The sequence below is a fragment of the Aptenodytes patagonicus genome, chromosome 3, assembly GCF_965638725.1.
Source record: "Aptenodytes patagonicus chromosome 3, bAptPat1.pri.cur, whole genome shotgun sequence".
NCBI classification, from domain to species: Eukaryota; Metazoa; Chordata; class Aves; order Sphenisciformes; family Spheniscidae; genus Aptenodytes; species Aptenodytes patagonicus.
Window position 1 is genome coordinate 132,099,216 of NC_134951.1, and position 25,901 is coordinate 132,125,116.

General features: G+C 45.1%; 1 protein-coding gene across 1 annotated transcript in view; it reads left to right on the top strand.

The window, feature by feature from the left end:
* Positions 1–25,901, top strand: part of SLC24A3 (solute carrier family 24 member 3) — a 180,163-nt gene that overhangs the window by 145,445 nt on the left and 8,817 nt on the right. Inside the window, exons 7-15 of the mRNA XM_076335280.1 lie at positions 588–662; positions 5,229–5,254; positions 6,958–7,011; positions 8,578–8,723; positions 11,382–11,542; positions 12,128–12,404; positions 14,020–14,186; positions 15,959–16,073; positions 16,927–17,039. Of these exons, the coding sequence (XP_076191395.1) occupies positions 588–662; positions 5,229–5,254; positions 6,958–7,011; positions 8,578–8,723; positions 11,382–11,542; positions 12,128–12,404; positions 14,020–14,186; positions 15,959–16,073; positions 16,927–17,039 (1,134 nt within the window). The remainder of the gene's footprint in view (positions 1–587; positions 663–5,228; positions 5,255–6,957; positions 7,012–8,577; positions 8,724–11,381; positions 11,543–12,127; positions 12,405–14,019; positions 14,187–15,958; positions 16,074–16,926; positions 17,040–25,901) is intronic.

Consider the following 25,901-nt stretch of genomic DNA (forward strand, 5'->3'; position numbering starts at 1 on the left):
AAGGGTCCTGCTGGTAAAGCTGAGCCCCTTCACGCTGCCCTGTCAGCAGCAGCACTCACAGCCTCCTCCGTGCCAGGCCACCCTGTGCCTGCCTGTGGTTCAGCTGTTTCCAGCTGCAGCACACAGCCAGACATGGGGGACAGCTCAGCCTGCAGGGACTGCTACTGCAGGCTCTGTGGTGTGTGTACAGGAGGGATTTCAGCGGGAAAAGGATATCAGATAGCCTGCTGAGCTTGTGGGAAACTTCTCTGTCATCCATAAATGCTTGGGACTTGATTCCCTTTTCCATGGCTTTGACAACACTGGTGTGATTCAGCATGTCTGTGACTTTGCATGGAAGTCATCTGCTGCCCGTGACCTTATACCTTTTACTCTTCAGATTTGGCCATCCCCCCATCTCCCTAGTGGCTGTTCCTCGAGCAGCCGCAGAAAGCCAGTGTGTTTCCTGGCTTGGGCCTCCTCTTCGTGTTGTAGTATGCATGGGGACAGCTTACACAGAATGACGGGCTTAACTGGCACACACTGTTAGAGTGGCAGTCGTGCTGGTGAGAGCCTGGCTGACATCCTCTCTTTGCCTGTTTTCCCAGGTCGTTGCACTGTCGTCATGGAGTCTCTTGAGAGATTCAATCTACTATACACTGTCTGTTGTTGCACTCATTGTGGTAAGTTTTTGAAGGTTATTCTTCTGTGGGAGCCCACGTGTCCACTGCCACCTGTAAAGGGAACATGCTAAGAAATCATAGTCTTGTAGCTAAGATCCTAGCTCCAGGAATCACGTGGTTTTGTGGAAGAATGTGCTTGTGTTCTCCCTGGTTCTGTAGAAAAGCTTGGCCCAAGGGTAGGAGATTGAGGAGTGTCCAGAGAGCCCAGAGCGATAGCTGGGGAGAAGTGCGGTGTCCCAGCACAGCCGCAGGGTGCAGAGCTGAAACCCCGTGCTGCAGCCCCACCGCCAGCTCTGGAGCGGATGCGTTGGTCAATCCTGTCCTGTCCTGACAGCTTCCTAAAAAAAGCCTAACTGACCTGTAAGGAGGCAGCATTTGTGCCCAGAGGAAAGAGATCCTCAACAACTACAAAACATTAAAGTTAGTTTTTCCACACATAATTGTGGCAAGTCTTGTTCAGTGCACTCTAGCAGCAAATCCTCTAATGAAGGCTACAGTTTCAGTAATTCTTAGTGCTGCTCCTATTCCAGCTTTCATCAAGCTCAGTAAGTTCTCAGAATCGGGCTATACAGTGAAAAAATGTTGTCACGAGTGTTCAGATAAAGATACTGCCATCAGTTTAGCGTTATCTTTGCAACCAATACCAAACAAAGTCAGGAAATGTAAAAATTGAGTTTCCTGGTAACAGTTGCTACTTTGCTTTTTTTTTTTTTGCTTTTTTTTTTCCCCAGCCTAGTCTAGGACCCTAGATTCCCTAAGAAAGGAAGAGTGATTTTGTGAGGTTAACTTCCATATGTAAGCAAGAAGGGAACTTTAGAGTCAGAAGATGAACACTTGCATTTCTGAAGTTTGTGCTACTTTTATTAGTCGCAGTTTCAACAGTGTGTTTTGTTTTGCCTTCATTCTGCACATGCCTGTATACTTTACATATTCTGTAGGTGCAAAGGCCTATATCTGTCTAATCTCATACAGAGGGTTTGCCTCAACCTGTTTGTACTTTTATTCCCCACACTGCAAGGTCAGCCTTTTTGCACCTGATGAAAAATAACTTTTCTACATAATTATTAGCAATGAGCTGCAAAACAAAAAACTTTTTTTTTTGCTTTGACAGCAACCTCATACCAAAAAGTGTTCCGAAACAACAAACTTGGCCACACCCACTAATTGTAATAAATTACATTGCATGAGCTTAATGACTTCTAGCAGACATTCTCTTAGTTTACTCCACGGGAAGCACAGATGTGGGCAGCTGCCTGGCATTTAGCCTCCTGTTGTTTGGATTGGGTGTACGCTTATTGCACGGTGGCAAGTTAAAAATCCGTTGAATCTGTCATCAGGTTTTAAATTCTTAAAGGAAGGCAGTTTTTTTTCATGGCTGGTTCATCCTTGTGGTTGTCAGCTGCTTCAGGATGTTCAGAACCATTCTCTACTGTATTGTGTCCAGTGCACCCCTGAAACTCCTAGCTACGTATCCTATATAATGAGAAAGTTGTATGGCTCATTGAACAGACATCTCTGTTATCCTTAAGACTTTTCTCCTATACTTTGTTTCTGTATAAGTTGTTCTTCATAATTACAGAACTACAGAAGTACTTTTCTTTTGGGAGTGTACTCTATAGTATCAGGATACTGTTATTTTTTTCCTAAGCCTCAGGTTAGCTTCTCTCCAGATGCGTGCTCGCTCTTCTGCTCATCTTATCAGCTGTGAGCTTCAAGGTCCTTTACGCAGCCAGGGCAGCAGGACTGTGCAACTCCAGGCATTAGTGGAGGCTTGAAGGCATTGCCAGAACTCTTATTCCCGCATTACAGCACTACATGGCTAATTGTGGCTTGGGAGATGTGGAGCGCGTACCACTTCTCTTCAGCATTACTCCACAGCAATCATTGCAAATGCCTTTTAAACACCTGTTAGAGAAAAACAGAGAAAGATGGGAAGAAGGGAAAACGTTTTAAATGGTTAAAGATTTAGCTCCCAGCTGATTTACCAACCCTTTTATATGCAATATTGCTCCCCAGTTGATGGCAAATGAGGATTTTTCCTTTCAGAGTCAAACACTGCTTCAGTTTAAGAAGTTTCTCCTCCGCGTGACTCACTCAGGGACCCCTGGCTTCACAGTGGCTCAGATCTTTCCTATCCTTTTAAGGCAGAATCAAATTTAGGTGGCAGCACATTGTTATTCAAATACTGAGTCTCCAGTCCCCGATGTCTCTGCTGGGAGACAAGCCACAGGCTCCACACAGAGCGTAGCGCGACCTGCGTGCCATTTCCCCTTTGTTAGATTTCTGTGTGCCTTAAATTTTAGAAGGCACTTAAATGCTTTGCCATATAGGGATAATTTGCCATATCAGGGAATTGAGACTTCGCTGCAGCTGAAATATAATCATCTTTCTTGAGGGATGATATTGCTTGTAGAAGGTTGCTCTCATAGTATTTTAAACAGCAGCTTGTGGTGCTGTATTATAAGTTGCACTCCACTGGTGTCTTTACTAATCATAAATACACCTGAGGGGAAATAAATACATTCCTGCCAATGCTGAGATTCAGCAACTTTAAAAAGCTTGATATTCTGCCGGGTAAATCAATGTGACTTTGTCTCCTTCCATTTTCACTAGCAAAGGAATTGCAGTGCTGCAGTAATAAATAGCAAAGCAGTATAAACTCACCTGTTTGGTGCTCCAGGCCATTTGATAAGAATGAGTGAACTCTAAATCACAGAGATTAGAGGTGGATAAACTGCACTTACCATACTTACCTCACCTTGATTCAGCCCTGTGATTTTTTTTTTAATCTTAAAATAATATTACAAAGCTACCTTGTCTTGTAGAGCTTGGCAAAACTGTTATTCCTTATTTCCCTTGAAAGGAAAAAGATGCCTATGTATCTTAACTTGAAAGGACATGGTCAGAGTCATTAGTGACAAAAGTGGGATGGGTGCTATTTTTAATCACAAAGGTCAATGCACATGCTTTCATGTCCCATCACACCAACACATTGTAACCTAAAACAGGCCTTGTCAGATTAGATCATGGTGACTGGGAGCTGTAACTTAGAACGTGCATAGCATTTTGTGGTCACGTTTTCTTCCAGTAACCAGTGTGACTATTGTTTGGTGCTGGCTATCACACAGGAGTTGCTATTTACAGGCTATGTAGCCTAAGGGAAGTGTTTTCACTGTGCTTTCAGAGGCTCGTTCCCTTTCCCTCCCTTTTCTCCAGTGTGCTGCCATAGATGTGTTTCCCTAGTGCAAATACAGCATTTCTGCCTCTCCACACAGCATGGAGCTGAAAGCAGGTGAAGGTGCTTTGGAAGGACTGAATAGAAAGCACGCTCCTCACCGAGGCTGACAGGGCAGAGCAGCTGCCCAGGCTGCGGGGCTGCAGGTTGCTGTGTGCAACCCCAGCTCTGACCTCCCAGAGAGGCCCCATGCTGCCACGAAGGGCCAGCCCTCCCGGGCACCCTGCGCACAGGCCACGTGGCCTGGCTGGCCCTCTGGCCTTCCTGCTGCAGGACAGGCCTGGCTGGCCCTCCAGCCCTCCAGGGTACCCCGCATGCAGGCCAGGTGGCCTGGCTGGCCCTCTGGCCCTCCTGCTGCAGCAGCTGTGGCAGGTGTGTCATGGCACATGGATTGAGTCACGCTGAGCTCCCCCACTTTGAGTGACAGCCGAGACCGGCAGCGAGAGTAGCCCTCCATAGATGTCCGTCTGAGGTGGAAGGAGAAGCGGAGACACAGGGGTGTTGCCAGCAAGGGAAGGTGGCAGCCCCCTCTGCTCCCAGCACAGCTGCTGCTGGTGGTGGAGCGTGGACTGCGGAAGGGCCCAGCTGTGGAGCACTGCAGCCACCTGCCGGTCACCTCCCAACCTCTGCCTCTTCAGATCCTCCTGAAACCAGGCGTAGCAGGCACCCTTCACCTCTCTGGCATAGCGTTGTTTCTTCTCCAACACGCAGCATCTTACACATGCGGGAAGAGACACATTTCTTTCCCAAGAAGGTTTGCGCAGCATTGTTACGAAAGCTTCAGCATCCGTCTTCAGGGGTGCTAAAATGACTATCACAGTAGTTAAAGTCAGCTAGTGTGGTGATCACATAGATCTTAAGGAAATAATGCCTTGGGCCCAGTTTTTAGCCAGCAAAATTTCACAGCAGCTCTGGAGCTGGCTGTAAATCTGCATACTGATCGCCTGGTTGCCACCCAAGAACAGGTCAGGAAAGAGGCCGTGTCTCTGGTGAGACCAGCCATGCGGTTAAGAAGCAGGTATAGCCCCTTCTCTGACTCACTTCTCTTTTCCCTGTAACTGCTTCTGCTTCACTGCTGCAATAGCCCCAGTTATGCAAGGATCCTGTGGTATTTGGGAAGGAGTACCTGCCTGCCTTTACTAGGTGAGAGAAACTAAGGGTTGAGAAGTTCAAAGGCTGCACCGGAGGGCAGTGCCAAAACAGACCAGAGCTTAATCCCATTGCCCTGAGCCCTGGGTTGCTCTGCCTGCTCTGTCCCCTGCTCGGTGATGAGCTGTTTTCAGCTGTGATTTCCTGTGTAACATGCCTATTTGTAAACCTTTTCTCCACAGTTTATTTATGACGAAAAAGTTTCCTGGTAAGTGAATCCCTTTTCTTTTCATTTTTCCTGGTTATACCACAAAAGCTGCAATAAGTAGCGTTCATCAGGAGAGGAGGGGAAAGCTAAAAAGTTTTGCAGGGCGATTCAGGCAGCAGTTTCCTGCTGCGTGAGAAACCTCAGCACAAGATGGGCTAGAATAACTCATTTTCTGAGCCAGAGAAGAAAGCCTAGGAGAGCGTCACTCAGATTGTTTCCCAATACAGCAGTAGCAGTCAGTGCCCTCTGCCCACCCTGCAGCAGCCCGGGGATGGCGATGTGCTCAGCAGAGGCAGAGACTGCTGCTTGGGTGCCAGTGTGCCAGGGATGTCAGCCGCCTGGGAATGGAAAGGACCACCCAAACAGTCATGAATAAGTGTGTTCCAATATTTGGATTTTTAATAATTTAAAAAACAAAAGCTCCTAAGGCAATATTAAAGAACGAATGACCGGTTTAAAGAAAGAAAAAAAAAATATATATATATATGTGTTAATATCCCCCTGAATGTGCTTAAATGTACTGCAATAGGTACGGTAGGCTAGGAGGGCTTCAAACACTTTTAAAGGTGTACTTTCAGTTGTTCTGCTTTCATGGTTTTGTTTTCAGCACCTCTCAGGGCTTGTAGAGTGACAGTGGTAGCTTTGATTTCACTCAGTATTATTTAGATTACAAACACTAGGGGGAGTCAGGCTTTTTGGGTTGCATGTTTTCTTAAACTTGTTCTCACTGGGGGATTTACATTTAATTTCAGAGAAGGATTTCTGAAACACTGAGTTTTGCAATGGCTTGTTTTTCTTTGTTTTGTTTTGTTTGTTTGTTTTTAACTAAAATTGACTCGAGGCCCAATTGTATTTGGTTGTGCCTTTCAACTAAAACACATCAATGCAGAAGCTGAGTGTTGAAGTACCAGAAGCGGGGAATAAGATATTGATATGGTTAGTGCAATGTCTCAAAATCCTTAAAGAGAAAATGGCCCATGAGTTTTAGTATATAGCAGGTTGGTAATAGATGATTTCCACAAGGACTAGCAGTTTGCTGTAGAGAACTATGCAGAATACAGTATTTTGGTCAATGAAAAAGATTACCTAGAAACAAGTTCTAAAAGTCATATTCTATTTTGTTTTCATACAAATTGCGTTAATTTGACACAGAAACAGTGGAGAAAAAACCTGACAATCTAATGAGCGGTTTAAACTGCTGCCTGCTGCATTCTCAGTGGTTATGTAGCAGCAGTAGTAAAAGAGCAGCTGCCCCTCCTTCAGGTTGTCTCGGCATGATTGGTGTGCTTTAGCATGCTCAAAAAGCCCAACGACCTGCTTTACACCCATGCAGGCAGAGCAGGACGACTGCTCACCTCCCTCTGCCGCAGCCCCCACGGGTATTGTCCTTACAGAAGTGTCAGTGTTCCTTGGGTGCATGATTTGTTCACTGAACTTCTGGGTTCAGTCACTTGTTCTTAGCTGACGGGTTGATTTGGCCAAGTAAAACCAGAGCAGAAGTCAAGAAAACAAAGGAGACATCACGCATGGGTGTGTGAGCCATTTATTTAGGCATCCCCTTTTCTAGAGGTGCATTAAGACAGCCCAAGAGGGTCAAGCCTTTCCGCAAGTTTGTGACATGACAGATGGCAGAATGGCTGAACTCGGGCAGCTGACTGCCGTGCCCTGCTCTGATGTGTTTTCTGTGTCGCTCTTGTTTGCAGGTGGGAGTCCTTAGTCTTAGTGCTGATGTATGTCATCTACATCATTATCATGAAGTAAGTCAAATGCGCCCTCGGCTTGCTTAGATTGTAAGGCTCCCTGCTCCGGTGCTTTTCCAGAGGTTGCAAAGGTAATTAAAGAGAGCCGCAGGCTGTGGGCAGGGCTTCCATTGCATCACCCAGCTTGCACGCCAGCAGCACATCCAATAGCAGGGGTTAAAGCACCTTGCCCTGTCATGTACTTATCTGTAAGTTATCCTGATGAGGCAGGAAGGGGCTGCTTGTCCTCATAGTACAGATTCAAGGATCAGACATCTAAAGGTGGATGATGCTTTATGGATCTCACCCTGTGTGAACTGACCAAGGTTAATGCAGCAAGTCTGTGGCAGAGCAGAGAACCGAATCCGTCCCAAGTCCCACCAAAGCAGCCTCTTCTGACTTCACTTTAGCATCCCTAAAGTGTCAAAAATAAACACACGGGAGATTCCAGACTACTTTTTATGGGTGCAAAACTCCACAGCAATTTGTTCATTCTTGCTTGGAGACCCATGATAAAACTACAGCACAATCAACACTGATTTTCTGAGCATCTGACCTGTGTAACTTCTTTCACATAAGTTCATGCTAGCAAAGCTAGTCTGTTCTGCTGTTTGGTTCCCCTCCTCCTGCCTTGTTTTTGAAAGCCAGTGGAAAGGAAACCCAGATTTAAACTGGAACATTCAACAGAACCTACCAGCTGCCAAGCACACCAGTGGTCTTGTCTCAACAAGTAAGAGTAGAGATTTGTTTTGAAATGATGAATAGAGTAAATATTGTGAGAGCAATTCTCAGTGAGAACAGAAAAACACTCAGGCTGGGTTGAAGGGAACATGAGTCAGAATTCATCTCATTTATAATAATTAGAAACTTTTTCTTTAACATGGAGGGTAGCTTCACCCTTGCAACAATTAAGTGACCAGCAAAACAGACAATTGTAATGCCTGAATATAGAATGGATTTTTTTTCTGAAAGCAATGCTGTAGTGTGAACAGATGTTTCAGACCTGTTTGGATATAGCTGGGGAGGTTGTTGGCCTGGTTAGGGACCTCAGCCAGGTGTTCACAGTGGTCTACCCTTGCCTTTGAGTATTGTGGTGAGATCCTCAGCTCAGGTTTGTGTCAGCTCCTGGCTACTCTAAATAAAATAAGAAACAAAGATTATTGGCTTTTTCCCCCCAAAGTTGAGATGGAACTTAGCATACGGTCTTGCGTTTCTGTGGTAGGTCTTCACAGGTAAAACAACACTCGTGCTCAGGTGTGATTATGTGGTAAAAAATAAATTTGGATGATGACAAGTAATCATTATTTGCTATACAGAATATTAATTACAGATAATACATAAGCATACATGTCATTCAAGATTCATGTCTTGTATCTTTCATAGCCTTCTGGGTATGGAGAGATTACATTGTATACAATTTAGTTAGAGCTCTGGCATACTGTGGCTAGATTTCCTTAAAACCAGAGGGGTTTTCTTCCCTCCCTTAGCTGGATCGCGCAGGATATGAGTCTAGGAAAGGAAGAGTGTCAAGAAATCCACATAGAAGAAACAAAGGTACATCTAGAGTTTGTTTCATTTGTGCAGGTACAACTCAACCATACATCACTGCTTCGAAAGGAGGACAAAAAACTCTGCAAATATGGTGAACGGTTTAGCAAATAACACAGAAATGGATGATAACAGCAACTGCGATGCCACAGTCGTATTACTAAAGAAAGGTAACTGTTCCAGTAAGTCACCCTGCTTGCTTGCATCGTTCTGAATGTTTACAAGTTTGTCTGCTAGTCATGCGGTGTGGACTGCTTCTGTCTTATCAGCCATGAAATAGGCGGGGAGGTGGCCCTTTTGTAACCCCCCTGTCAGATGGCCATGGCTCCTGTGTCTGGGTGCGCGGCATGGTGACCCCAGCCACCACCTCCTTTGCCACTGGAGGCAGCTCAGGCCTCCTCTGGGTAGTTCTTGCTGCTGGACAAGTGCCTGGCTGAAAGGACTCCTCCAGCTTCAAGCCTGACTTGCCCAGAGGCTACTTATTTAGACCGTTACAGCCATGCCATTGTAAGTCCTCCTGTGGGCACTGTTATGCTGCACTGAAGATGCCCATTTACATTTAGTACCTCCAGTTAAATTTAACTCCATTCCAAAGCGGCATAAACTGAGCAGGGAAAAAGGCCCTACTTATACTAGCATACTCTTTCCCCCCAGTGAAGGGAGGGTGGGGACTCTGTGTTGGTCTAGGTAGCGTGCTCTTACTGCACATGCTGTCTTGAACATGCGCAACTTTTCCGTGTAAATGATCTTTAAGTGGATTTCACTTTGGCTGAAATATGCTTCCATTTGACTTTAGTCACGATCATGTATAAAAATGATTGTATTTCTTCAGCTTAAAAAAAATTCACCCGCTTCATAGCTCAGCAGCAGTAGCTTCATGTGTGCATTTGCAAGCATGTGCTAAATTGTATTTACAGAGGATAATTTTTTTTTATCTCTGCAACAGTCAACAAGCATGTGCAGTAACTGCTTGGGATTTATATGCACCTATCCTCAGGAATAACATCCCCTCCCTCCAGTCACTGGTTTAACTGGAGAAGGAGCTCTATCCTGGTCTCTTGACTACAGATGGGCTGCCCTTTTTGTTTCACTGGACTAAAAAAAAAATTAACAAAAATAGGTCTCTTTTCCTGCAAACAGTGATTGAAAGACATAGTCTGTATACAGTAAGTAGCTAAACATGAAATGTGGAGGGGTTTATTTGCTGACATCAGACCCTTTGAGTCTACCAGAGGCCAGCTATCATGTTACTACCCTATTGCTGAGGGAAGGCTTTTGTGCGTGCTGTGCACTCTGATTTGGGGAAGTTGCTTTTATGGGAACAGCTATCTGTAGCCTGGGGCTTTCAACAGCGAAACTGTGCTGACAAGATGACTACATTTTGTACCAATAAAGCTAGACTGGTAAAACTCAGTAAGCATAAACTCAGGCCTTAGTCATCTAGGTTTACCCGGTGGCCTCAGGGTTGTGCACAAATGAGTTCTGATTGTGGGATTTGGTTTAAATCTCTTCAGAATGTGTCTTTGCATGACACTGCTCAGCTGCTGGTAATTTTTTGTTTTGGACACTTGCCGTTACTCAAACTGGTTGAGGAAGGAAGACAAAAGGATTACTTCATTTTCTTGCAGATTGTGCCTGTATTTACTTGGCAGTGGGCCACCAGCGGCCCAGACAGGCAAGTGGCGCTGCTGTGCACACCAGCCAGTAGCATGGGGTTGCAAACAGCACCCATTGCAACAGGTTGCCTGAGGGTTTCAGATACTACTGTTTGTTTTCTGAGGCCTTTTCTGAATAGAAGACCAAAAAGAACCAAAAAGCAGAAAGATTTCTGTGTTTGGGGCAGTTTCCCCAAGGGCCATGCAGGAAATGCCAGCATGGAAAAAGTCACAAGAAAAAGCTGTCTGGCTGTTTTGAATTTTTTTTTTTTTTTTTTTAATATGGACGACCCCACTTATGTACACCAATCCATGGAAACTTTCTCGGTCAGAAAAAAAAGTGACGCTAAGGCCAAGGAGATACTCTTCTGTAAGACTAACAGTGATGGTAATAAATAGTAATGCCATGAAACATTTGCCAGTGTTCAGCACTGATTTTAATAAACCAAAGCAGAGATGTGTCGGGGAAGACCTCACGTTTCCCCGCTGCCAAGTCCCAGTCCTGGCCCAGAATTCACAGCGCAAGGTAGCATCCAGGCACAGAAAGAATGGACACTGGCACTGTGTCACCCCAGAGGTAATGGGCAGTGGCACGGTGTCCCAGTGGGACCGCGATTCAGGTACCTGCCCCTGTCTCCTTGTTCCTTTGCTCCCGCACTGTGGGTCGTACCCCATGGACTGGCACATGCACTTGCTGCCAGGTTTGATGGCACTTCCCAGCCATGAGCTGCGAGCCCAGGATGCAGGAGCCTGCTTTTCATTTGCATTGATACCCCGCAGGAACACAGTGACAATTTCCTCAGCCCCGTGTGTGGTTAATGGTGGGTGAGGCCAATGTCCTCACAGAAGTGCGGATTATAACTGTGGAATTAACACAGCTTTACCGCAGCATGGTGGAATAGCTGCTGTGGAAGCAGTGATCTGCCTAATGCAGGCCTATGATGAACTGCACGGGGCAGATTTAATTCTCTGTAATGAGCATGAGTGGAGATACCATGTTGGCAATTTATTTAAAGACAGAAATTAAGGACAGAGGAGGCATATTTTGAATGGTGGTAGCTGAAGGAATGGTTCTTACAAAGGACTTCTGGAACCCGCAGGTTCGTTCTTCTGAGAGCCACGTAGGGCAGAGAGAGAGAGACTGCTGGAAGAAGACCTCAATTTCTCTTTGTTCCTTGGCTGCAGGAAATTTCCACCGTAAAGCCTCAGTGATCATGGTGGATGAGCTGCTGTCTGCCTACCCCCACCAGCTTTCATTTTCTGAGGCTGGGCTCCGGATCATGATAACCAGCCACTTCCCTCCCAAAACACGTCTCTCCATGGCCAGCCGCATGTTAATCAATGAGGTATGTCTTTTATCTCCCCCCCCACCTCCCCTTCTTCTTCTGAATTGGCCTTTTCCTGTAGCAGTGTTTGAGTCAAAATGGAACTCTTGTGTTTTCTCTGGATCCCTGATAGCATTTTCCCAGATTTTATCCTTCTGACACTGACTTTACTAAATCATCCCTTGCTATCTGTCCCCATGGAGATTTTAGCAGAGAAAGTTTCAAGTCGTCATGTGGTTATGTTACCTGTAGCTGTTGCTCACAGGAGGTGCCCCTGGATTGATCTGACATTAATATTGCTTGCACTTATTTAATAATATGATACTCCACTGAGTCTGCACTTAGTCTGGCCCTGGTCTTGGAGTACTCCTGCAGTCAATTCTACAGCCACTGGCCCTTCTCTTATAAAAGTTGTATCTATGAGATTTATCTAGTCATCTGCAAGCAAGCGTCACGTTATACCTGATCAAAATTCATCCCTTTTGCTTTTAAAGCCACATTTTTAAAGAACTCTGCACATCTCTTTCTCTGTTCCTTCCTTTCTCTTTAAAAAATTAAATACAAAAATATCTGTCTTTGAGCAAGAATTTGTGCCTGTATTTACAGAGACAAAGGCTGATCAACAGCAGGACTTACACCAATGGTGAGTCAGAAGTAGCAATCAAAATACCTGTTAAGCATGTGGTTGAGAATGGAACAGGCCCCAGCAACTCTGCCGAGCGGGGCGTGAATGGCACACGGCGGGATGAAGACATGGCTGAGGCTGGGAACGAGACAGAGAACGAGAATGAGGATAATGAGAACAATGAAAACGATGAGGAAGAGGAAGAAGATGATGAGGATGATGACCACGGAGGGCCATACACACCTTTTGACCTACCCAGTAAGAAGCTCCTGGGTTTGTGTTGTTCCAGAAAGCAAAACTCAGTTTGGATATGCCAGAAAGCATCACAGATGCGTGTTGAGGTAGAAGTGTCTCTGAGAGCTCCCATCAGCCTGCACCTCCCAGTGTAGTTCCTGGTCACAGGTAAAAGATGAGAGGAACTGGGAAGCAGCAGGAACTTCTCAGGATGCAGACACCTGGGCTTGGACACACCTTTGCTGCAGCTCATGCGTTTGCCTGGCGCTGCTGCTGCAGTCAGAGGGAAGAGGCAGCAATGGGGTGGTTCCTATCCCCAAAACCTGGGTCACCCTCTGGAGAGGCCTGCCTCTCTCTGCTGACTGCGGAGGAAGCTGAGGATGGTGGTGCCGCTGGCAAGGTGCCTGAATGCAGGTCGGATGCGTCTGCGTCTGGGCCTTACCTTTGCAATGGTAAGGCAATGAGGTGCGCTCTTACCTCGGTGGTAAGGTGTAGTGCTAACAGAGACAAGGCAGTGGTGGTGCTGATGCGGAGCGGCGACAAAAGAAGGTCCTGGGTGCCTCTGCTTCCTGCTGTTAACTAGGCACAGCCACAGTGTCTTCTCACTCTTTCTGGAGGGCTTAGAAAGTCAGAACAGCTACGTGACTTGTGAAAAACCACGTGTGCCTCAGGTTGCTGAGCATTGCGCCTGCAGGATGGAGATCTCCTTTTTGCCAAGTCCCTCTTACCCCATCAGGGCTCTAGTCCCAGGATGATTATAACGTATCCCTGCCCTACCTTTGACTCACACTTGCCACAGCTGGCAAGATCTGCTGTGTTGCAGACAAGCCAGAATACTGTAGGGACTGGTCCTGCCCTTTACAGGTGAGATACATTTTTGGGAACTCCGGTTCAGATCTCCTCACTCAAACAGCATAGCTGTAGTTCGAGTAAGGAAAAAAACTGAGCCTGAAGAGAGTAATTTAGATGTCCTGTGGACCATGACACTAGATTCATAGTATCGGAAAGGTTGGCATGGACCTCTGGAGATCTCTGGTTCAAACCCCTGCTCAGGGCAGGTTACCCAAGGCTGCGTCCAGTTGAGTTTTAATTATCTATAAGGATGGAGATCCCGCAGTCTTTTTGCGTACCTGTTCCAGTGTTTGACCACCTTCATGGTAGGAAAAAAAAAAAAAGAAAATGCACAACTTAATGATAGCATCTACTCTGAATTTCCCTTATTGCAAGTTGAGTCCATTGGCTCTTAAAATTTCCTTGTGCATTTCTGTGAAGGGCCTGGCTCCATCTTTTCTGTACCCTCCCATTAGGTGGTTGAAAATGGATCAGATCTCCTTCTGGAACTTGCTTTTTATGTGGTACCTGTAAGAACTTGACCAAGGGAGGGTAGCAGGTGTGCTCTGACCCGATACTTAACCAACTCTGAGGGAGGCACTTCATGCTCCTTCGCTGTGCCCTTCTCTGCTCTCCCATTTCTGCCATCACACCATGATCTTCTGAACAAGGAATGTCTTGTAATTATCTATTTGAATAGCACTTAGGCTGAGGTGTCCCTGGCATCTTGCTTGTTAATATGAACAAAATGATAGCATTCTGGACTAAATCAGACTAGAATTATGACTGTTTCCTTTTTGTTTTACAGCTGGCAAGATAGAAATCTTGAAGTGGCTCTTCACGTGGCCATTGAGTTTTGTCCTGTACTTCACAGTGCCCAACTGTAACAAACCCAACTTGGAAAAATGGTTCATGGTTACCTTTGCTTCTTCTACCCTCTGGATTGCAGCTTTCTCCTACATGATGGTGTGGATGGTACGTACCAATTAAAGCAGAAACCACAGCCTGAGAGAGGCAACAGAAGTGGTTTTTGTCATCTTGGATAAATGTGTAGAAAGTTCTATGTACCTGAATTTTTAAATGAGAAATCTTAAGTCTGCTTCCATTTCTATTAAACCTGTCCACACTGAGAGAAGAAAATTAGGGGCCAGTAGCCATGGTCTTTGAACTTGATTCGGGGCTGGAATTTCATCCAGATTCTTTAACATGGAAAAAAATTATGCTTGCACCAGTTTAACACCTCCTTGTCCTGCAGGGCAGTGTAAAGAGGCCCTGATGCTATTAAGAATCTGGCCTCAATAGCTTTTCCTTTTCTTGGAGCAAGCAAGCTTGAGAGACAAAGTTGTTTTGAACTCAGCATGAAAAAAAGCACGGCATTCAGCCAAATTCTTGCACAACTACTTTAGTCAACAGGAACTTAATTCTACCTCATTATCCTAAAGGTAGAAGGGGATAAATAAAAATGAACACAAGGAAATCCAAGCATAGTTGGCCTGGGAGAAGTTTTGTGCACTGGTTGGATCATTGAGGCTGTTAGCTTGCTGCAGGCCTCATTACGTGATATGTGTACGTGAAAGGTGTAAGTTGTCCTCATTAGGATTACCGTAATACTGCAGCATGGATTGTGTTTCTTTTGGGGTGGTCTGTACTCTTTAAGCAGAATCAGACAGTGATGGGGCATTGGCATCAGGAGAGAATCTTAACAAGGGAGGCCTGGTTTTGGACTGCTGCACTTGCGATGGAGAGCACAATTCATGATCTGTCTCGGCATGGGAGCCGAAGAGCATGGAGATACCTTGCTAAAGCACTGGCCACTGTGTCCCTGCTGGGAAGGGGGAGGCAACAAAAAAATCTTCACTGCCTTCACAATTAATTCTTGTACTAAATGCAAAAATGAATGCCTGGCTTTTCCCTGCGAACTAACCAAAGCAGTTACAGAAGAGGGGTTATTTTTATTTTGTTTTGTTTTCAATAACCCATGTTATCCCAAACAGGAAATAGAAAGTTACTTGTTTTCTTCTGCTTTTCATCTGCAAGAATGAGGTGTTTTTCAAGAAAAAAGCTATCCCAACTTTCCATAGCTGAAATACCAGAGCCCACAGGGTCACTGTGCTTCTTTTAACATATGGTTCACATTTCTTGGAGTATGCTGCACAGAGTTCAGAAGAGCAATTAAATGTGGCTAATAGGAAATGGGCATCGTTAGACAAAGGCATCCAAAATTCAAAAATATTCATTAATTTGAAGAGCGCTAGTTTATCATAGACTGCATAGCAAAGAAAAGAGGAAATTAAAGGTATCTCCTCTCTGCCAATAGGAATTGTTTGCAGACACTTGGGGATATGTCCCTGCATATGGCATTTTCATAGTATAATGAACCATGGGGTTGTTTTAGTGTCTGCTTAGCTATTATTTGTATATAATAATGTCTGCAAACTTCAGCCAAGATCAGGAGACTGTTACGCAGGATAGTAGGCCACCGTGTAGTCTCTTTTCCAGGTTAGTGTCAGGAAAATTGCGGATCAAAGGTGTGAAGCAGCTAACCAAAGAGGGTACGTAGCAGGTCAGTGCAATCCTCTGCCAGGTGATGAATATACCAAAAAAGCCTGTCACTGCTTCTCTTTAAAGAAAGTGTGAGTTTGCACCAAGCAATAAACTCTGTCTCGCAGCATTTTGCAGAATTGGGCCAAGCTGGTCTCTGATTTTAATTCTTGTAAACAGTTTGACAGTTTATTTCCTCTCCTTAGGTGACAATCATTGGCTACACACTGGGAATTCCAGATGTGATCATGGGCATCACTTTCTTGGCAGCTGGAACCAGTGTGCCGGACTGCATGGCAAGCCTTATCGTAGCAAGGCAAGGTAGGTTCATCACAGAGATGTCATACCGCTATGGAAGTGTTTCCTTGTGTCCTGAATGTGAAAACATACAGAGCCCTTTTCCTGAGGCTGCAGTTTAAAACAAGAACAAAGAAGGAAATGAATCATGTTGCTATTGCAAAGCAGCTAACAGGTTCTTAATGACGGTGTGGAACAAGTTTTGGCACTATTGTCAACTTCAAGCCTTCCCCAAAAGTCACAACATTTTTATTAATTTAAATATTGGTGGTACAGAATTGTTTAGAACGTGGCATAAGGGTCTTTCAGGTCACTTTCTAGCTTTTCTCCACAGTTATAAGGACTGGAAGATACTACTGTTTTTAAGGAAAACTTTTTTTTTTCCCCCTTGTGACTCCAGCAACAGGTGTTTTAAGAGAAAAAGAAAGTTGTCAGTACTGCTTTGGGGAACAAAACCAGTGGCTCTTCATTGGTCTGAAACAACCGGCTACTTATTAGACTACACAAAGACCTAATCTAATCAGTCCAGTATAGAAACTCATGTGTCATGGTTACAGTAAAGCATCAAAAGCCCCACTGAGCATGGCACAAGAGTGCCAGCAGGTCACAGCCAGCACAGCCAGTGGCCGGGGTCCCCACAGCAGCGGAGGATTAGTTGAGGGAAGTTCTCAGATGATCCTAGAAGCCCCTTCAACTCTGCTAGCCTTGTGTGGTGGGGAGGGCAAAGGGGAAAGGGAAGGGATGGGGTGAGGTGGATCTCCCTTAACTCTGCCTTAATCCGTGGAAATTGGATTAGCTCAGATTAATGTATTTCTGTTTAAAAGTTGAAAGACTTTTCTGAGACATGTCTGATTGCACATGGTTTCCATTCCTGCAGGTATGGGGGATATGGCTGTGTCCAACTCCATCGGAAGCAATGTTTTTGATATTTTAATTGGCCTAGGCCTCCCGTGGGCTTTGCAGACCCTAGCGGTGAATTATGGATCATACGTAAGTCCTACATTTGTTCACATGATTCTTATTTATTTATTTATTTATTTTTATAAAACAGATCTATTTAAGAAAAAAAAATGAAGTCCAAAATTCTGTGGATTGGATTTGAAGAAAAAAATAGTTTTGCTCTGTTACAATTTGGGAGAAGTAGCATTTAATTGTCAGTGGACATTCCCCATCCTTTGGTGGACAAGTACTTCCATTTCTTCCTTAAAGGCAGCAGTCTGTGCTGAAATAAGCTAACTCACTGGAGTATACTGTATTTTCACACACTTGAATATATTCCAAATAAGGAGAATGATCCTGTTTTTAATAAGACGGGGGGATAAAGACATAGGTGGAAAGTAAAGGATAGAGCAGACCTGTAGGGCTTTTGGTAAGAAAAATTCTAGCATTACTAAACTGTTAACACACTGGAAGATGAAGGAAGCTGTTAAATAACTAGATATTTCAGAGCATGACCATCATCAGGAAACACTGCAGAGCCTTCCTGTTTGAGAAAACCTACCTAACACCAATGAAACCGTCCTTCCCAAATGATAAAAGACCCACCCCCCTGCCCCCAAAGTTGTTGCAAGCTCCCTTCTGACAAGGAAGAGCAGATGCTGCCATGAAGTCCCAGAGGGAAGTTGCTGTTGCTATTGCTGTTAGCTGGGCAACACTCAAGACAGCAGTGTAGGACAGAAGAAAGATTCTTGATTACAATCACTGAGTGAATGCAAAGTTAAAAAACGGGAGAATCGCAGAATTGTAGAGGCTGACAGGTACCTCTGGAGATCATCTAGTCCCTAACCCAATGCTCAAAGCAGGGTCAGCTAAAGGAGGATGCCTAGGACCATGTCCAGTTGGGTCTTGAATACCTCCAAGGATGGAGATTGCACAGCCGCTCTCAGCAGCCTGTTCCAGTGTTTGACCACTCCCACAGTAAAAAAGCGTTCTTATGTTTAAATGGAATTTCTGTACTTAAAATTGTGTTGCCTCTTGTCCTTTCAATGGACACCACTCAGAAGAGTCTGGCTACACCTTCTCTATCCTCTCCCATGAGGTATTTATGCACATCGATAAGATCCCCATGAATCTTCTCTTCTTCAGTCTGATCAGTCCCAGCTCTTTCAGCCTCTCTTTGTGTGTCAGATGCTGCAGTCCCTTAAATCATCCTTGTGGGCCTTCACTGGACTCACTTCAGTAAGTCCATATCTTCCTTGTATTGGGGAGCCCAGAACTGGACCAAGCACTACAGATATGTCTCACCGGTGCTGAGCAGAGAAGGATCATTTCCCTCTACCTGCTGGCAACGCTTCTCCTAATGCAGCCCAGGATGCTGTTGGTGCTCCATGCCACAAGGGTGCATTGTGGACTTCAGCTTGGTGTCCACCAGGATCAACAGGTCTTTCTCTGCCAAGCTGCTTTCCAGCTGGTCAGCCCCAGCATGTACTGATGCGTGGGGTTTTTCCTTCCCAGGTGCAGGACTTTTCATTTCTCTTTGTTGATGTTCATGAGTTTCCTGCCTGCGCATTTCTCCAGCCTGTCCAGGTCCCTCTGGACGGCAGCACAACCCTCTGGTGCATCAGCCACCCCTCCCAGTTCTGTATCAGCTGCGAACTTGCTGAGGGTGCCCTCTGCCGCATCATCCAGTTCGTTAATAAAGACGTTAAGCAGTATTGACCCCTGGGGTAAACAACTAGTGACTGGCCTCCGGCTGGACTTTGAGCGCAATGGTTCGGCCAGTTATCAGTCCACTCTGCTGTCCACTTATTTAGTCTCTTCTTCCTCTGTTTGTCTATGAGGACATTTGAGAGACAGTGTCGAAAGCCTTGCTAAAGTCAACATAAACAACATCTGTTGCTCTCCCCTCATCCAACAAGTCCACCTCATCATAGAAGGCTGTCGGGCTGGGTAAACATGATTTCCCCTTCATAAATCTATATGTCTACTCACAGTCACCTTCTTGTCCTTCATATGTTTAGAAGTGGTTCCCAGGATTATTTGCCTCCATCATCTTCCCAGGGATCAAGGTCAGGCTGACCAGCCTGTAGTTGCTTGGATCTTCCCTCCTCTTTGAATGTAGGAGTGACAAAAGGAAGCAATACTGTAGGAATAAAATCCCTTTCTTTAATGAGCAGCTTATCTGTAGCTCATCTATATTTTTGCGGAAAAGGACGAAAACAAGTGGCTGAACAGAAGCAGCCAGCTTTCATGGAGGCATAACAATGTCACTACTGTTTTGCACACCCGAAATGTTCATTGTACAGTGTGATCACATGGTTAGAAAAGGCAGTCTTGAAAACAGCCCCACAATTAGCAGAGAGAGTTTCCTTAGTTTTCACTTGCAGTTCCTGGACTTCTCTCCAAATCCTTGGATAATTGGACATTAAACCAAAACAAGCCCCCCCCCCCCCCCCCATCTCCCCCATTATTAGTAATTAATTATTTAACTATTACTAAGTTGCCAGAAAAGGCTAGAGTTAGCTGGGTCAGGTGTAGCCTGGTGACAGCATTAAGAGCTGCAAGGTGCTGTTTGTTATTCAGGGAGCCCCGCTGATGTGCCTGGCACTGAGGTCAGCAGGGGCAGAAGACGAGGAGCTCCTGCTCCCTGAGGTCTGTAGGGCTAAGCCTTGGGCTGCTTGCACAAGCAAGGCCTGCTCACTGGGTGGGGGTTCACAGGCTCAGGCCAACCTGCTTGTCCACTAAATGTGACTGTGAGTCAGAAGCACTGGGTAATTTCTGAGCTAATAGTCACGATTTAGTACTGCTCCTTTGGTGTTTGGCAGGACCCAAATTTGTCTTCGTAGCATCTCCTCCAAAAGAGAAATTCCTCAAAGCCATCGTGATGCCCCTGTCTTGTGTACAGAGGGAAGGAGAGATTTGTAAAAGAGAAAAAGAGCTTGCTTGATCATGATTACTTTTGCATAGTCATCCAAAACCATGATTGCCTCCTCAGAATGTTGAATATAAGAGGACTGTGGCAAAGTTAAGCTTTTGCTGAAAGTAGAGAGTAAATGCATTTTAATAAACAAGCTGTTAAGGTAGTAATAGCTTTTGTGGAAGCCAAAAAAAGTAGACTGTGTGATTTGAAAGTTAAGCTTTAATGCAGAAGAGCCTCCTAGAAGCCCCCTCCAGCCTTATTTTTCTGGAAGTCTAAGCAATCAGGGCTTGCTCCAGAGTATGGTATTTCTCTAATATCATACTCTGGAAAATCCCCAGGTATCTCTTGTTCCAGGCTGCCTGACTCAGAATCCCCTGTGGCCAAATTTTGCTCCCTGTTAATGCTGGTGTAAAGAGTTCCAGCATGTTACCATGCAGAAATGGAGAAGAGGATCTGCTCCTTTTTTTCCTTTTGTCTCCCTCTGTGCTGTGGTGTGCACATGCATGTGGCAGCATGGTGTTCTGTGATTATGCGCATTCTGAACTTTCTCAGCCACATGCGGTAAAGTGGCTTCACACACTAACCAGCCAAGCAGCTGCTCCCAACCAGAAGGAGATTTATGGGGTTTCATTCTGAATGTGAAGAGCAGTCTTACTGCTTAATGGCACTTTCAGCTGCTGTAGCACCCTTTGTAGGATGAGCTTGTGTTTGAGCTTTCCTTAAACTCCCTAAGGGCAAATGGGTGTTTCAGAGCCCATTTTACAGATGGTGCTTCTTGATTTGAGGTAAGCAGAGAGTTTTGGATGAGATGCAGCCTGCAAGCTTGTGGCTGGTTGTGAGGCATCGATATATTGAAAGCGTTGTCCCGCAAGGTCCTGGTTACTGCCTAGTTTTGTCTTATGCCTGGCAGCAAACACAAGAAGCCCCATGCAGAATCAGGACTTCTTGTTTAAACAAGCTCACTCTATGAGATAGTGCCTGAGGGGTAAAAATACAGCTTGTGATCAAATAGGCAAGACAGGAAAAGAGCAAGAGGAGACCTGTCAAAGAGAGTCTAATGGACTTGCTGGGCGTCACACAGTAGGTAAATGGCAGAACTGGAAATAGACTGTGAATCTCTTCAGACACATCCTGGTGCTGGGTTGCTAAATCGCACTCTCCCACTTCTGACTGCAGGTCCATTGTTGGTAGATGTTCAGCTTATTATTTATTTTATTCTTCCTTTCTTGTTACAAAAAAGGAATGGAAGACCATCTTTTGCTTCTCAGGCTGTGTCTTGGAAGCATCTGTCATCTCATCTGTTTTATAGAAGGACGTTCCCCTTCTTCTGTTTTCCTACTTTAAATGAAACATTTTCCTGTAGGATGTGGGTATACTGCAAGTGGAGACTGCAGGGCAGTCACAGCCCCAGCCTGAACAGGGGGGCTGCACCCAGATGATGTGATGTACGAAGCTGGCACACCAGGCAGCGCTTTGCAAAACCACTGTATGCTCCAGGGCACCGGTCTCCGATATCATTCACCCTGCCTCACCTGTGTGTATCTATTACCACGAACCAGGTCTGTCTCAGTGTGATCATCAATGTGCAATACTGGATTTTTATTCTCTTCCTTCCAGTGCTGACTGGAGTCAGTCCAAAGCCAAGCCAGAGAATGTTCCATCTCATGCTTCTCCAGGAGAATGTTAGCGTTGGTGCAGAGAAGAAAAGGTCCTCCTTTGCCCTCACCCTTTGCCTTCAACTCAGTTGTCAGTCCCACAGTTCTTGGTTTGGGCCAGGCCACTGATGTTTTTCCCATCAAAAGGCAGATCTAGTCCATATCAAACAGCTTCCACATCAGATCCCTTCTGTTTCCACAATGGCTAGTCTCTAACCCAACTATATGTTTATTATTTTAAGAGTCCTTGTTATTTCTGGACACCCATTAATGTCCAGCCACTAACTCTGCCTTCCTCTGTGCTTCCCACTGGAGCTTCCACCTCCACTACTCAGAGGTCACTTGGCCACCCTCCTGCTGGAGCTCTGGCCTTCTGTTATCAACCGTAGCTAATCTAGCATGCCAGCAGGACTTTCGGAGAAAAAGCAGCATCCCTCTGGACCTAGAGAGACCTTTGAAAGAGTTCACTTTCTCATCTCTTCCAGCTCTGAGTCCTGGACATGTTGCTGACTCTGTAATCCTGTAAGCATCCTTCCCCAGTGGCCCTGGCAAATCCAGAGTGGAAGGACATTTGCTCTGTGTCTTCCATCCAGTTGCTTCACTCTGGAATCTTTTTTTGGATGTGAAGCTGTAAACCAGACATCAGCCAGGAGTATTTTAGAGAACAGGAATTTTAGCCTAAGGATAAACAGCCAGGTTCATTTGTTCACATCAGCATTTGGAAGTATAATCATATGTCTATCCATCACTCATCTGCCTGATAACTTCAGCCAGTTTCAGCAAAATTTGACAGTAACTTTAGAAGTCTTAGAGACACTACATTCCTTTCATGCAAACAGGCAGCTAGAGAGAAGGAGTAACCCCAGCACAAGCCTTGTTAGACATCAGAGAATCTGGAGGGAAGCGGACACTCGAAAAACACACGTGGAGACGGCAAGCGTCACTGCTTTGCTACTCGCTGACCAGTTTGCTATTCACTGTTTTAATTCCAAGGCACTATGATGAATCTTATGACATTAGGACAAAGCTGGCCTTCATCTCCTCACAGCCAACATCTGTGTACCTGTTCCCTGCCCCATTCTAGCCCAGGTATCTGCATATAGACCACCTTAAATCCTCTGAGGGAAGAGGGAGGATAGGTTCAATGGATCTGTCAGTCATCGGGGCAAACATTAAGGTCCAGGATAGCAACAGGGTGGTGACTCTGAGTGTCTGCAGGGGTCCGTGCTTCCCACAGCATCTCCCTTCTCTTCTGTAGATGTTACTCCTCCTCCTGCTCTGGGATGCAGGAGTAACTCTTTCCAGCTGTCACATTAGCATCTGCAACATGATGTGCTGGTATCACTGCAGCAGCAGTATGCAGCTTGGCAGGTATTAATGGATTAATTTATTGGCTGATCCCAAAAACCTATGGATGGGCATAGCAGCGGGTGCACACTGAAGCTACTAACTAGTCCCTCCAGCTTCCTGGAATAGTTTGCATGTATCGAGTGCATTTGCTCCCTGGTTTCATGGCAGGGAGACTGGGATGATTATACTGTAGTAGAGCAAAAGTGTCTAGAGCAAAAGTGCCTGGTCCTTTCCAAAGCTCCTAACAATACAGGAATTCTCTCCAACCATAACCCCTGCATTTCTTGCTTAATACCTTGAGTGTCTATGTGCAGCACTCCATGTTGCATACTTCAGGGTGTGTACCCTCTGCAAAGTGAATCCTGTGATAGAGAGCAAACCAAGGATGCTTTCTTAGGAGTCTCAAAAAAGATCCAAGAAGGAAATTCCATTGAAACATGCAGGAATGCAGCACATGTCTGAACTTCCAGTTTGTTGATACCGCTGTCTAATGGCAAGACCTGGGGAATGCAGGATTTACACTGAATTTCCACTGCCAGGCAGGTACACTGCGGGAAAAGGGTCCCCAAACAGACAGAGGACCTGCAGCTTTTTCAGCCAAAGGACTGGAAACATAGCAGAGTCCTTCTAATATTCCCGAATGAGGTAATTTCTCTCATATTTGGACCCTGGAGCAAAACCAGTTTGGGTTTTGGCAATAGCTCCTTGGTTTTCCCTTCAGCAGCTGCCAGAAAAGAACTGAAGAATGGAATCACTTTTATTTCCATTGTTTTTCCTCTGCTGTTTAGCTTCAGCCTCGGTTACTTATTGCCTGCAGGAGCTGCACTGGGAATAGCTGGAGCTGGTGGCAGCATCTTTGTATTTGCTACACAAGAAGCAGGGAGATAGCCTCCGTTCAAATTCAGACAGAGTAGATTTTGAACTTGCAAACCTTTCGTGTGATCAGTTAAAACAGAGTGTTCTTCTGGCTTGCTTCAGCTGCTAGATACAAGCCAAACCTCAAAGGAGAGTTTGGGAATGTTGATTTTTCCTCCTTGCAGCATGAGGGAGTGCTTCATCTGCAGACAGCTCTCTCCTGGGGAAGAAGCATTTCCTATTCTTAAATGAACAGAGAACTGAGCTTTTCCTTCTATAATTAAGAAGACTCCAGCTGAGGCCCTTTTTCTGCTCTTTGCTAAAAACTGAAATTATCTCCTCCCTTACTGTGAATTTTGAATGTTTTGCTAGCCTTGTTTTCCCTGAACTTAGACATTGTCACATACCCTGAGAAAACCTATTCCATTGCCTCTTGCAGGAAACGCTACTTGTCTCATGAGAAGGCTGCTTGACTGATTTCTACCCTAATTTGACAGATCAAGGACACATTTTTCTTAAGCTTTTGTACCAAATTTCAGAATCTTCTGAGCTCCTGTGCCCACAGTTAGAAGTCACAATAAGAAATAGGGCAGGCTACAGTGATAATCGGAGAAGTGGGAATAGTTCGTCAGTTAAAACTGTATTTCCAGAGCTGTAAACTTACGGGAAATTTGTGAAACGGTGGCAGGTAGTCCAAAATCAAATACAGAAAAAGAAAGGATCCTTTAGGCAAGTGGAGAACTAAAATGAGAGAAACGAGAAATAAGTGAACAGTGGCTATTCAGCCTTGTTCGGATTTAACTATCTCAGAACCACTGAGCAGTACTGTATAAAACAATTCATGGTTCTGTATGATTACTTTTTGAAATAGATAGGTGGGCATTAGATTAGAAAATGTTGAAAGGCTACCAGAGCTGGAGAGAAGGTTAAAAAAAGCAACACGCCTACTTGTGTGGCTTTTGTGCTTCTAGCCATTGCTGTGGACAGAATGGCTGTAATGTAGACTGGGCCAAACGGGAGGGGATTGTAGGAAAACCTTTAGCATTAGCAGGTAGGATAAAACAGTAGGAAGCTGTTACATCTACCTTTTTGTTCTCATGAGCAACCCTGGCTCTGCACCAATTAGTGCAATACTGTGCAGAGTTGCAGCAGACTTAGAGCAAATCTGAACCTGTCTCCTTTGAAACCGTATGTTCTCTTTGTTGGTGATAGATAAGTAATAGCAGTGTTTGCTAGAATTAAATATTCTTGTTTTCATTAATATTTGGGGGGTTCCATTATATTTTCAGAGAAACATTTCTAGAGCTAGGCACAGGCTAGCCAAGAGTTTTGGCAGTGGTCCTCTGGTTACTCTTAATGCAAGAATTAAATACCTCAGTGCCCAGTAGTAGATTTGATAGAAGGGAATACGTGCTCATACGCCAAACAATGTGGGCTATTTGCTCAAGCCTACATTCCTCAGCTATGGTAAATGGGGAGTGCTCTAATGTGACCTCTGTGTCAGGGAAGTTGCTGCTGGCTGATCTGACACTGGAAACTCCTTATACCACCAGTGCAAAGTTTACTGGAGAACACCTCTCCAAATCCTCAGGCTGCAGCCCCCCCAAATGCTTGGCAGTGAGTTTCATCTAGCTCTGAGGAGACCTTTCTTTGTTGGAGTGAGAATATTTAGCAAAAAACACCCCTCAAAGACCAGACTACCATTGCATTTTGGACCTGAACAAACCCAGACAGCTTTCATTCTCTTCTCAAAGTGAGCTATAAAGTCTGCAAGAATCTCAAAGCACTGTATTAATCCAAGAAACCTTTACAGTAAGAGGTATCTGGGCAACAGGCTTAAACGGGAATTATATCTACAATGAGAGAGGTTTCTTACTGGTGTAAATCAGCTTGCTCCAGGGCTGTCTTAAATAACCCAGAGACTCTGGGCACGGTGCCTGAACATATGCCATTCTCCACATGTGTGAAAGTCTGTCGAGGTCAGACTTACTGCATGTGCCAGAAAAGCAATGCATCATACGCAGCTGGACTCCCTGCACGCACCATGCAGAGCTGCTCTGTGCATAAGCAGCAAGCCAAATTGATTGGACTATTTGTGTGCGCATAGAGTTAACTCCACAGCATGTATACTGC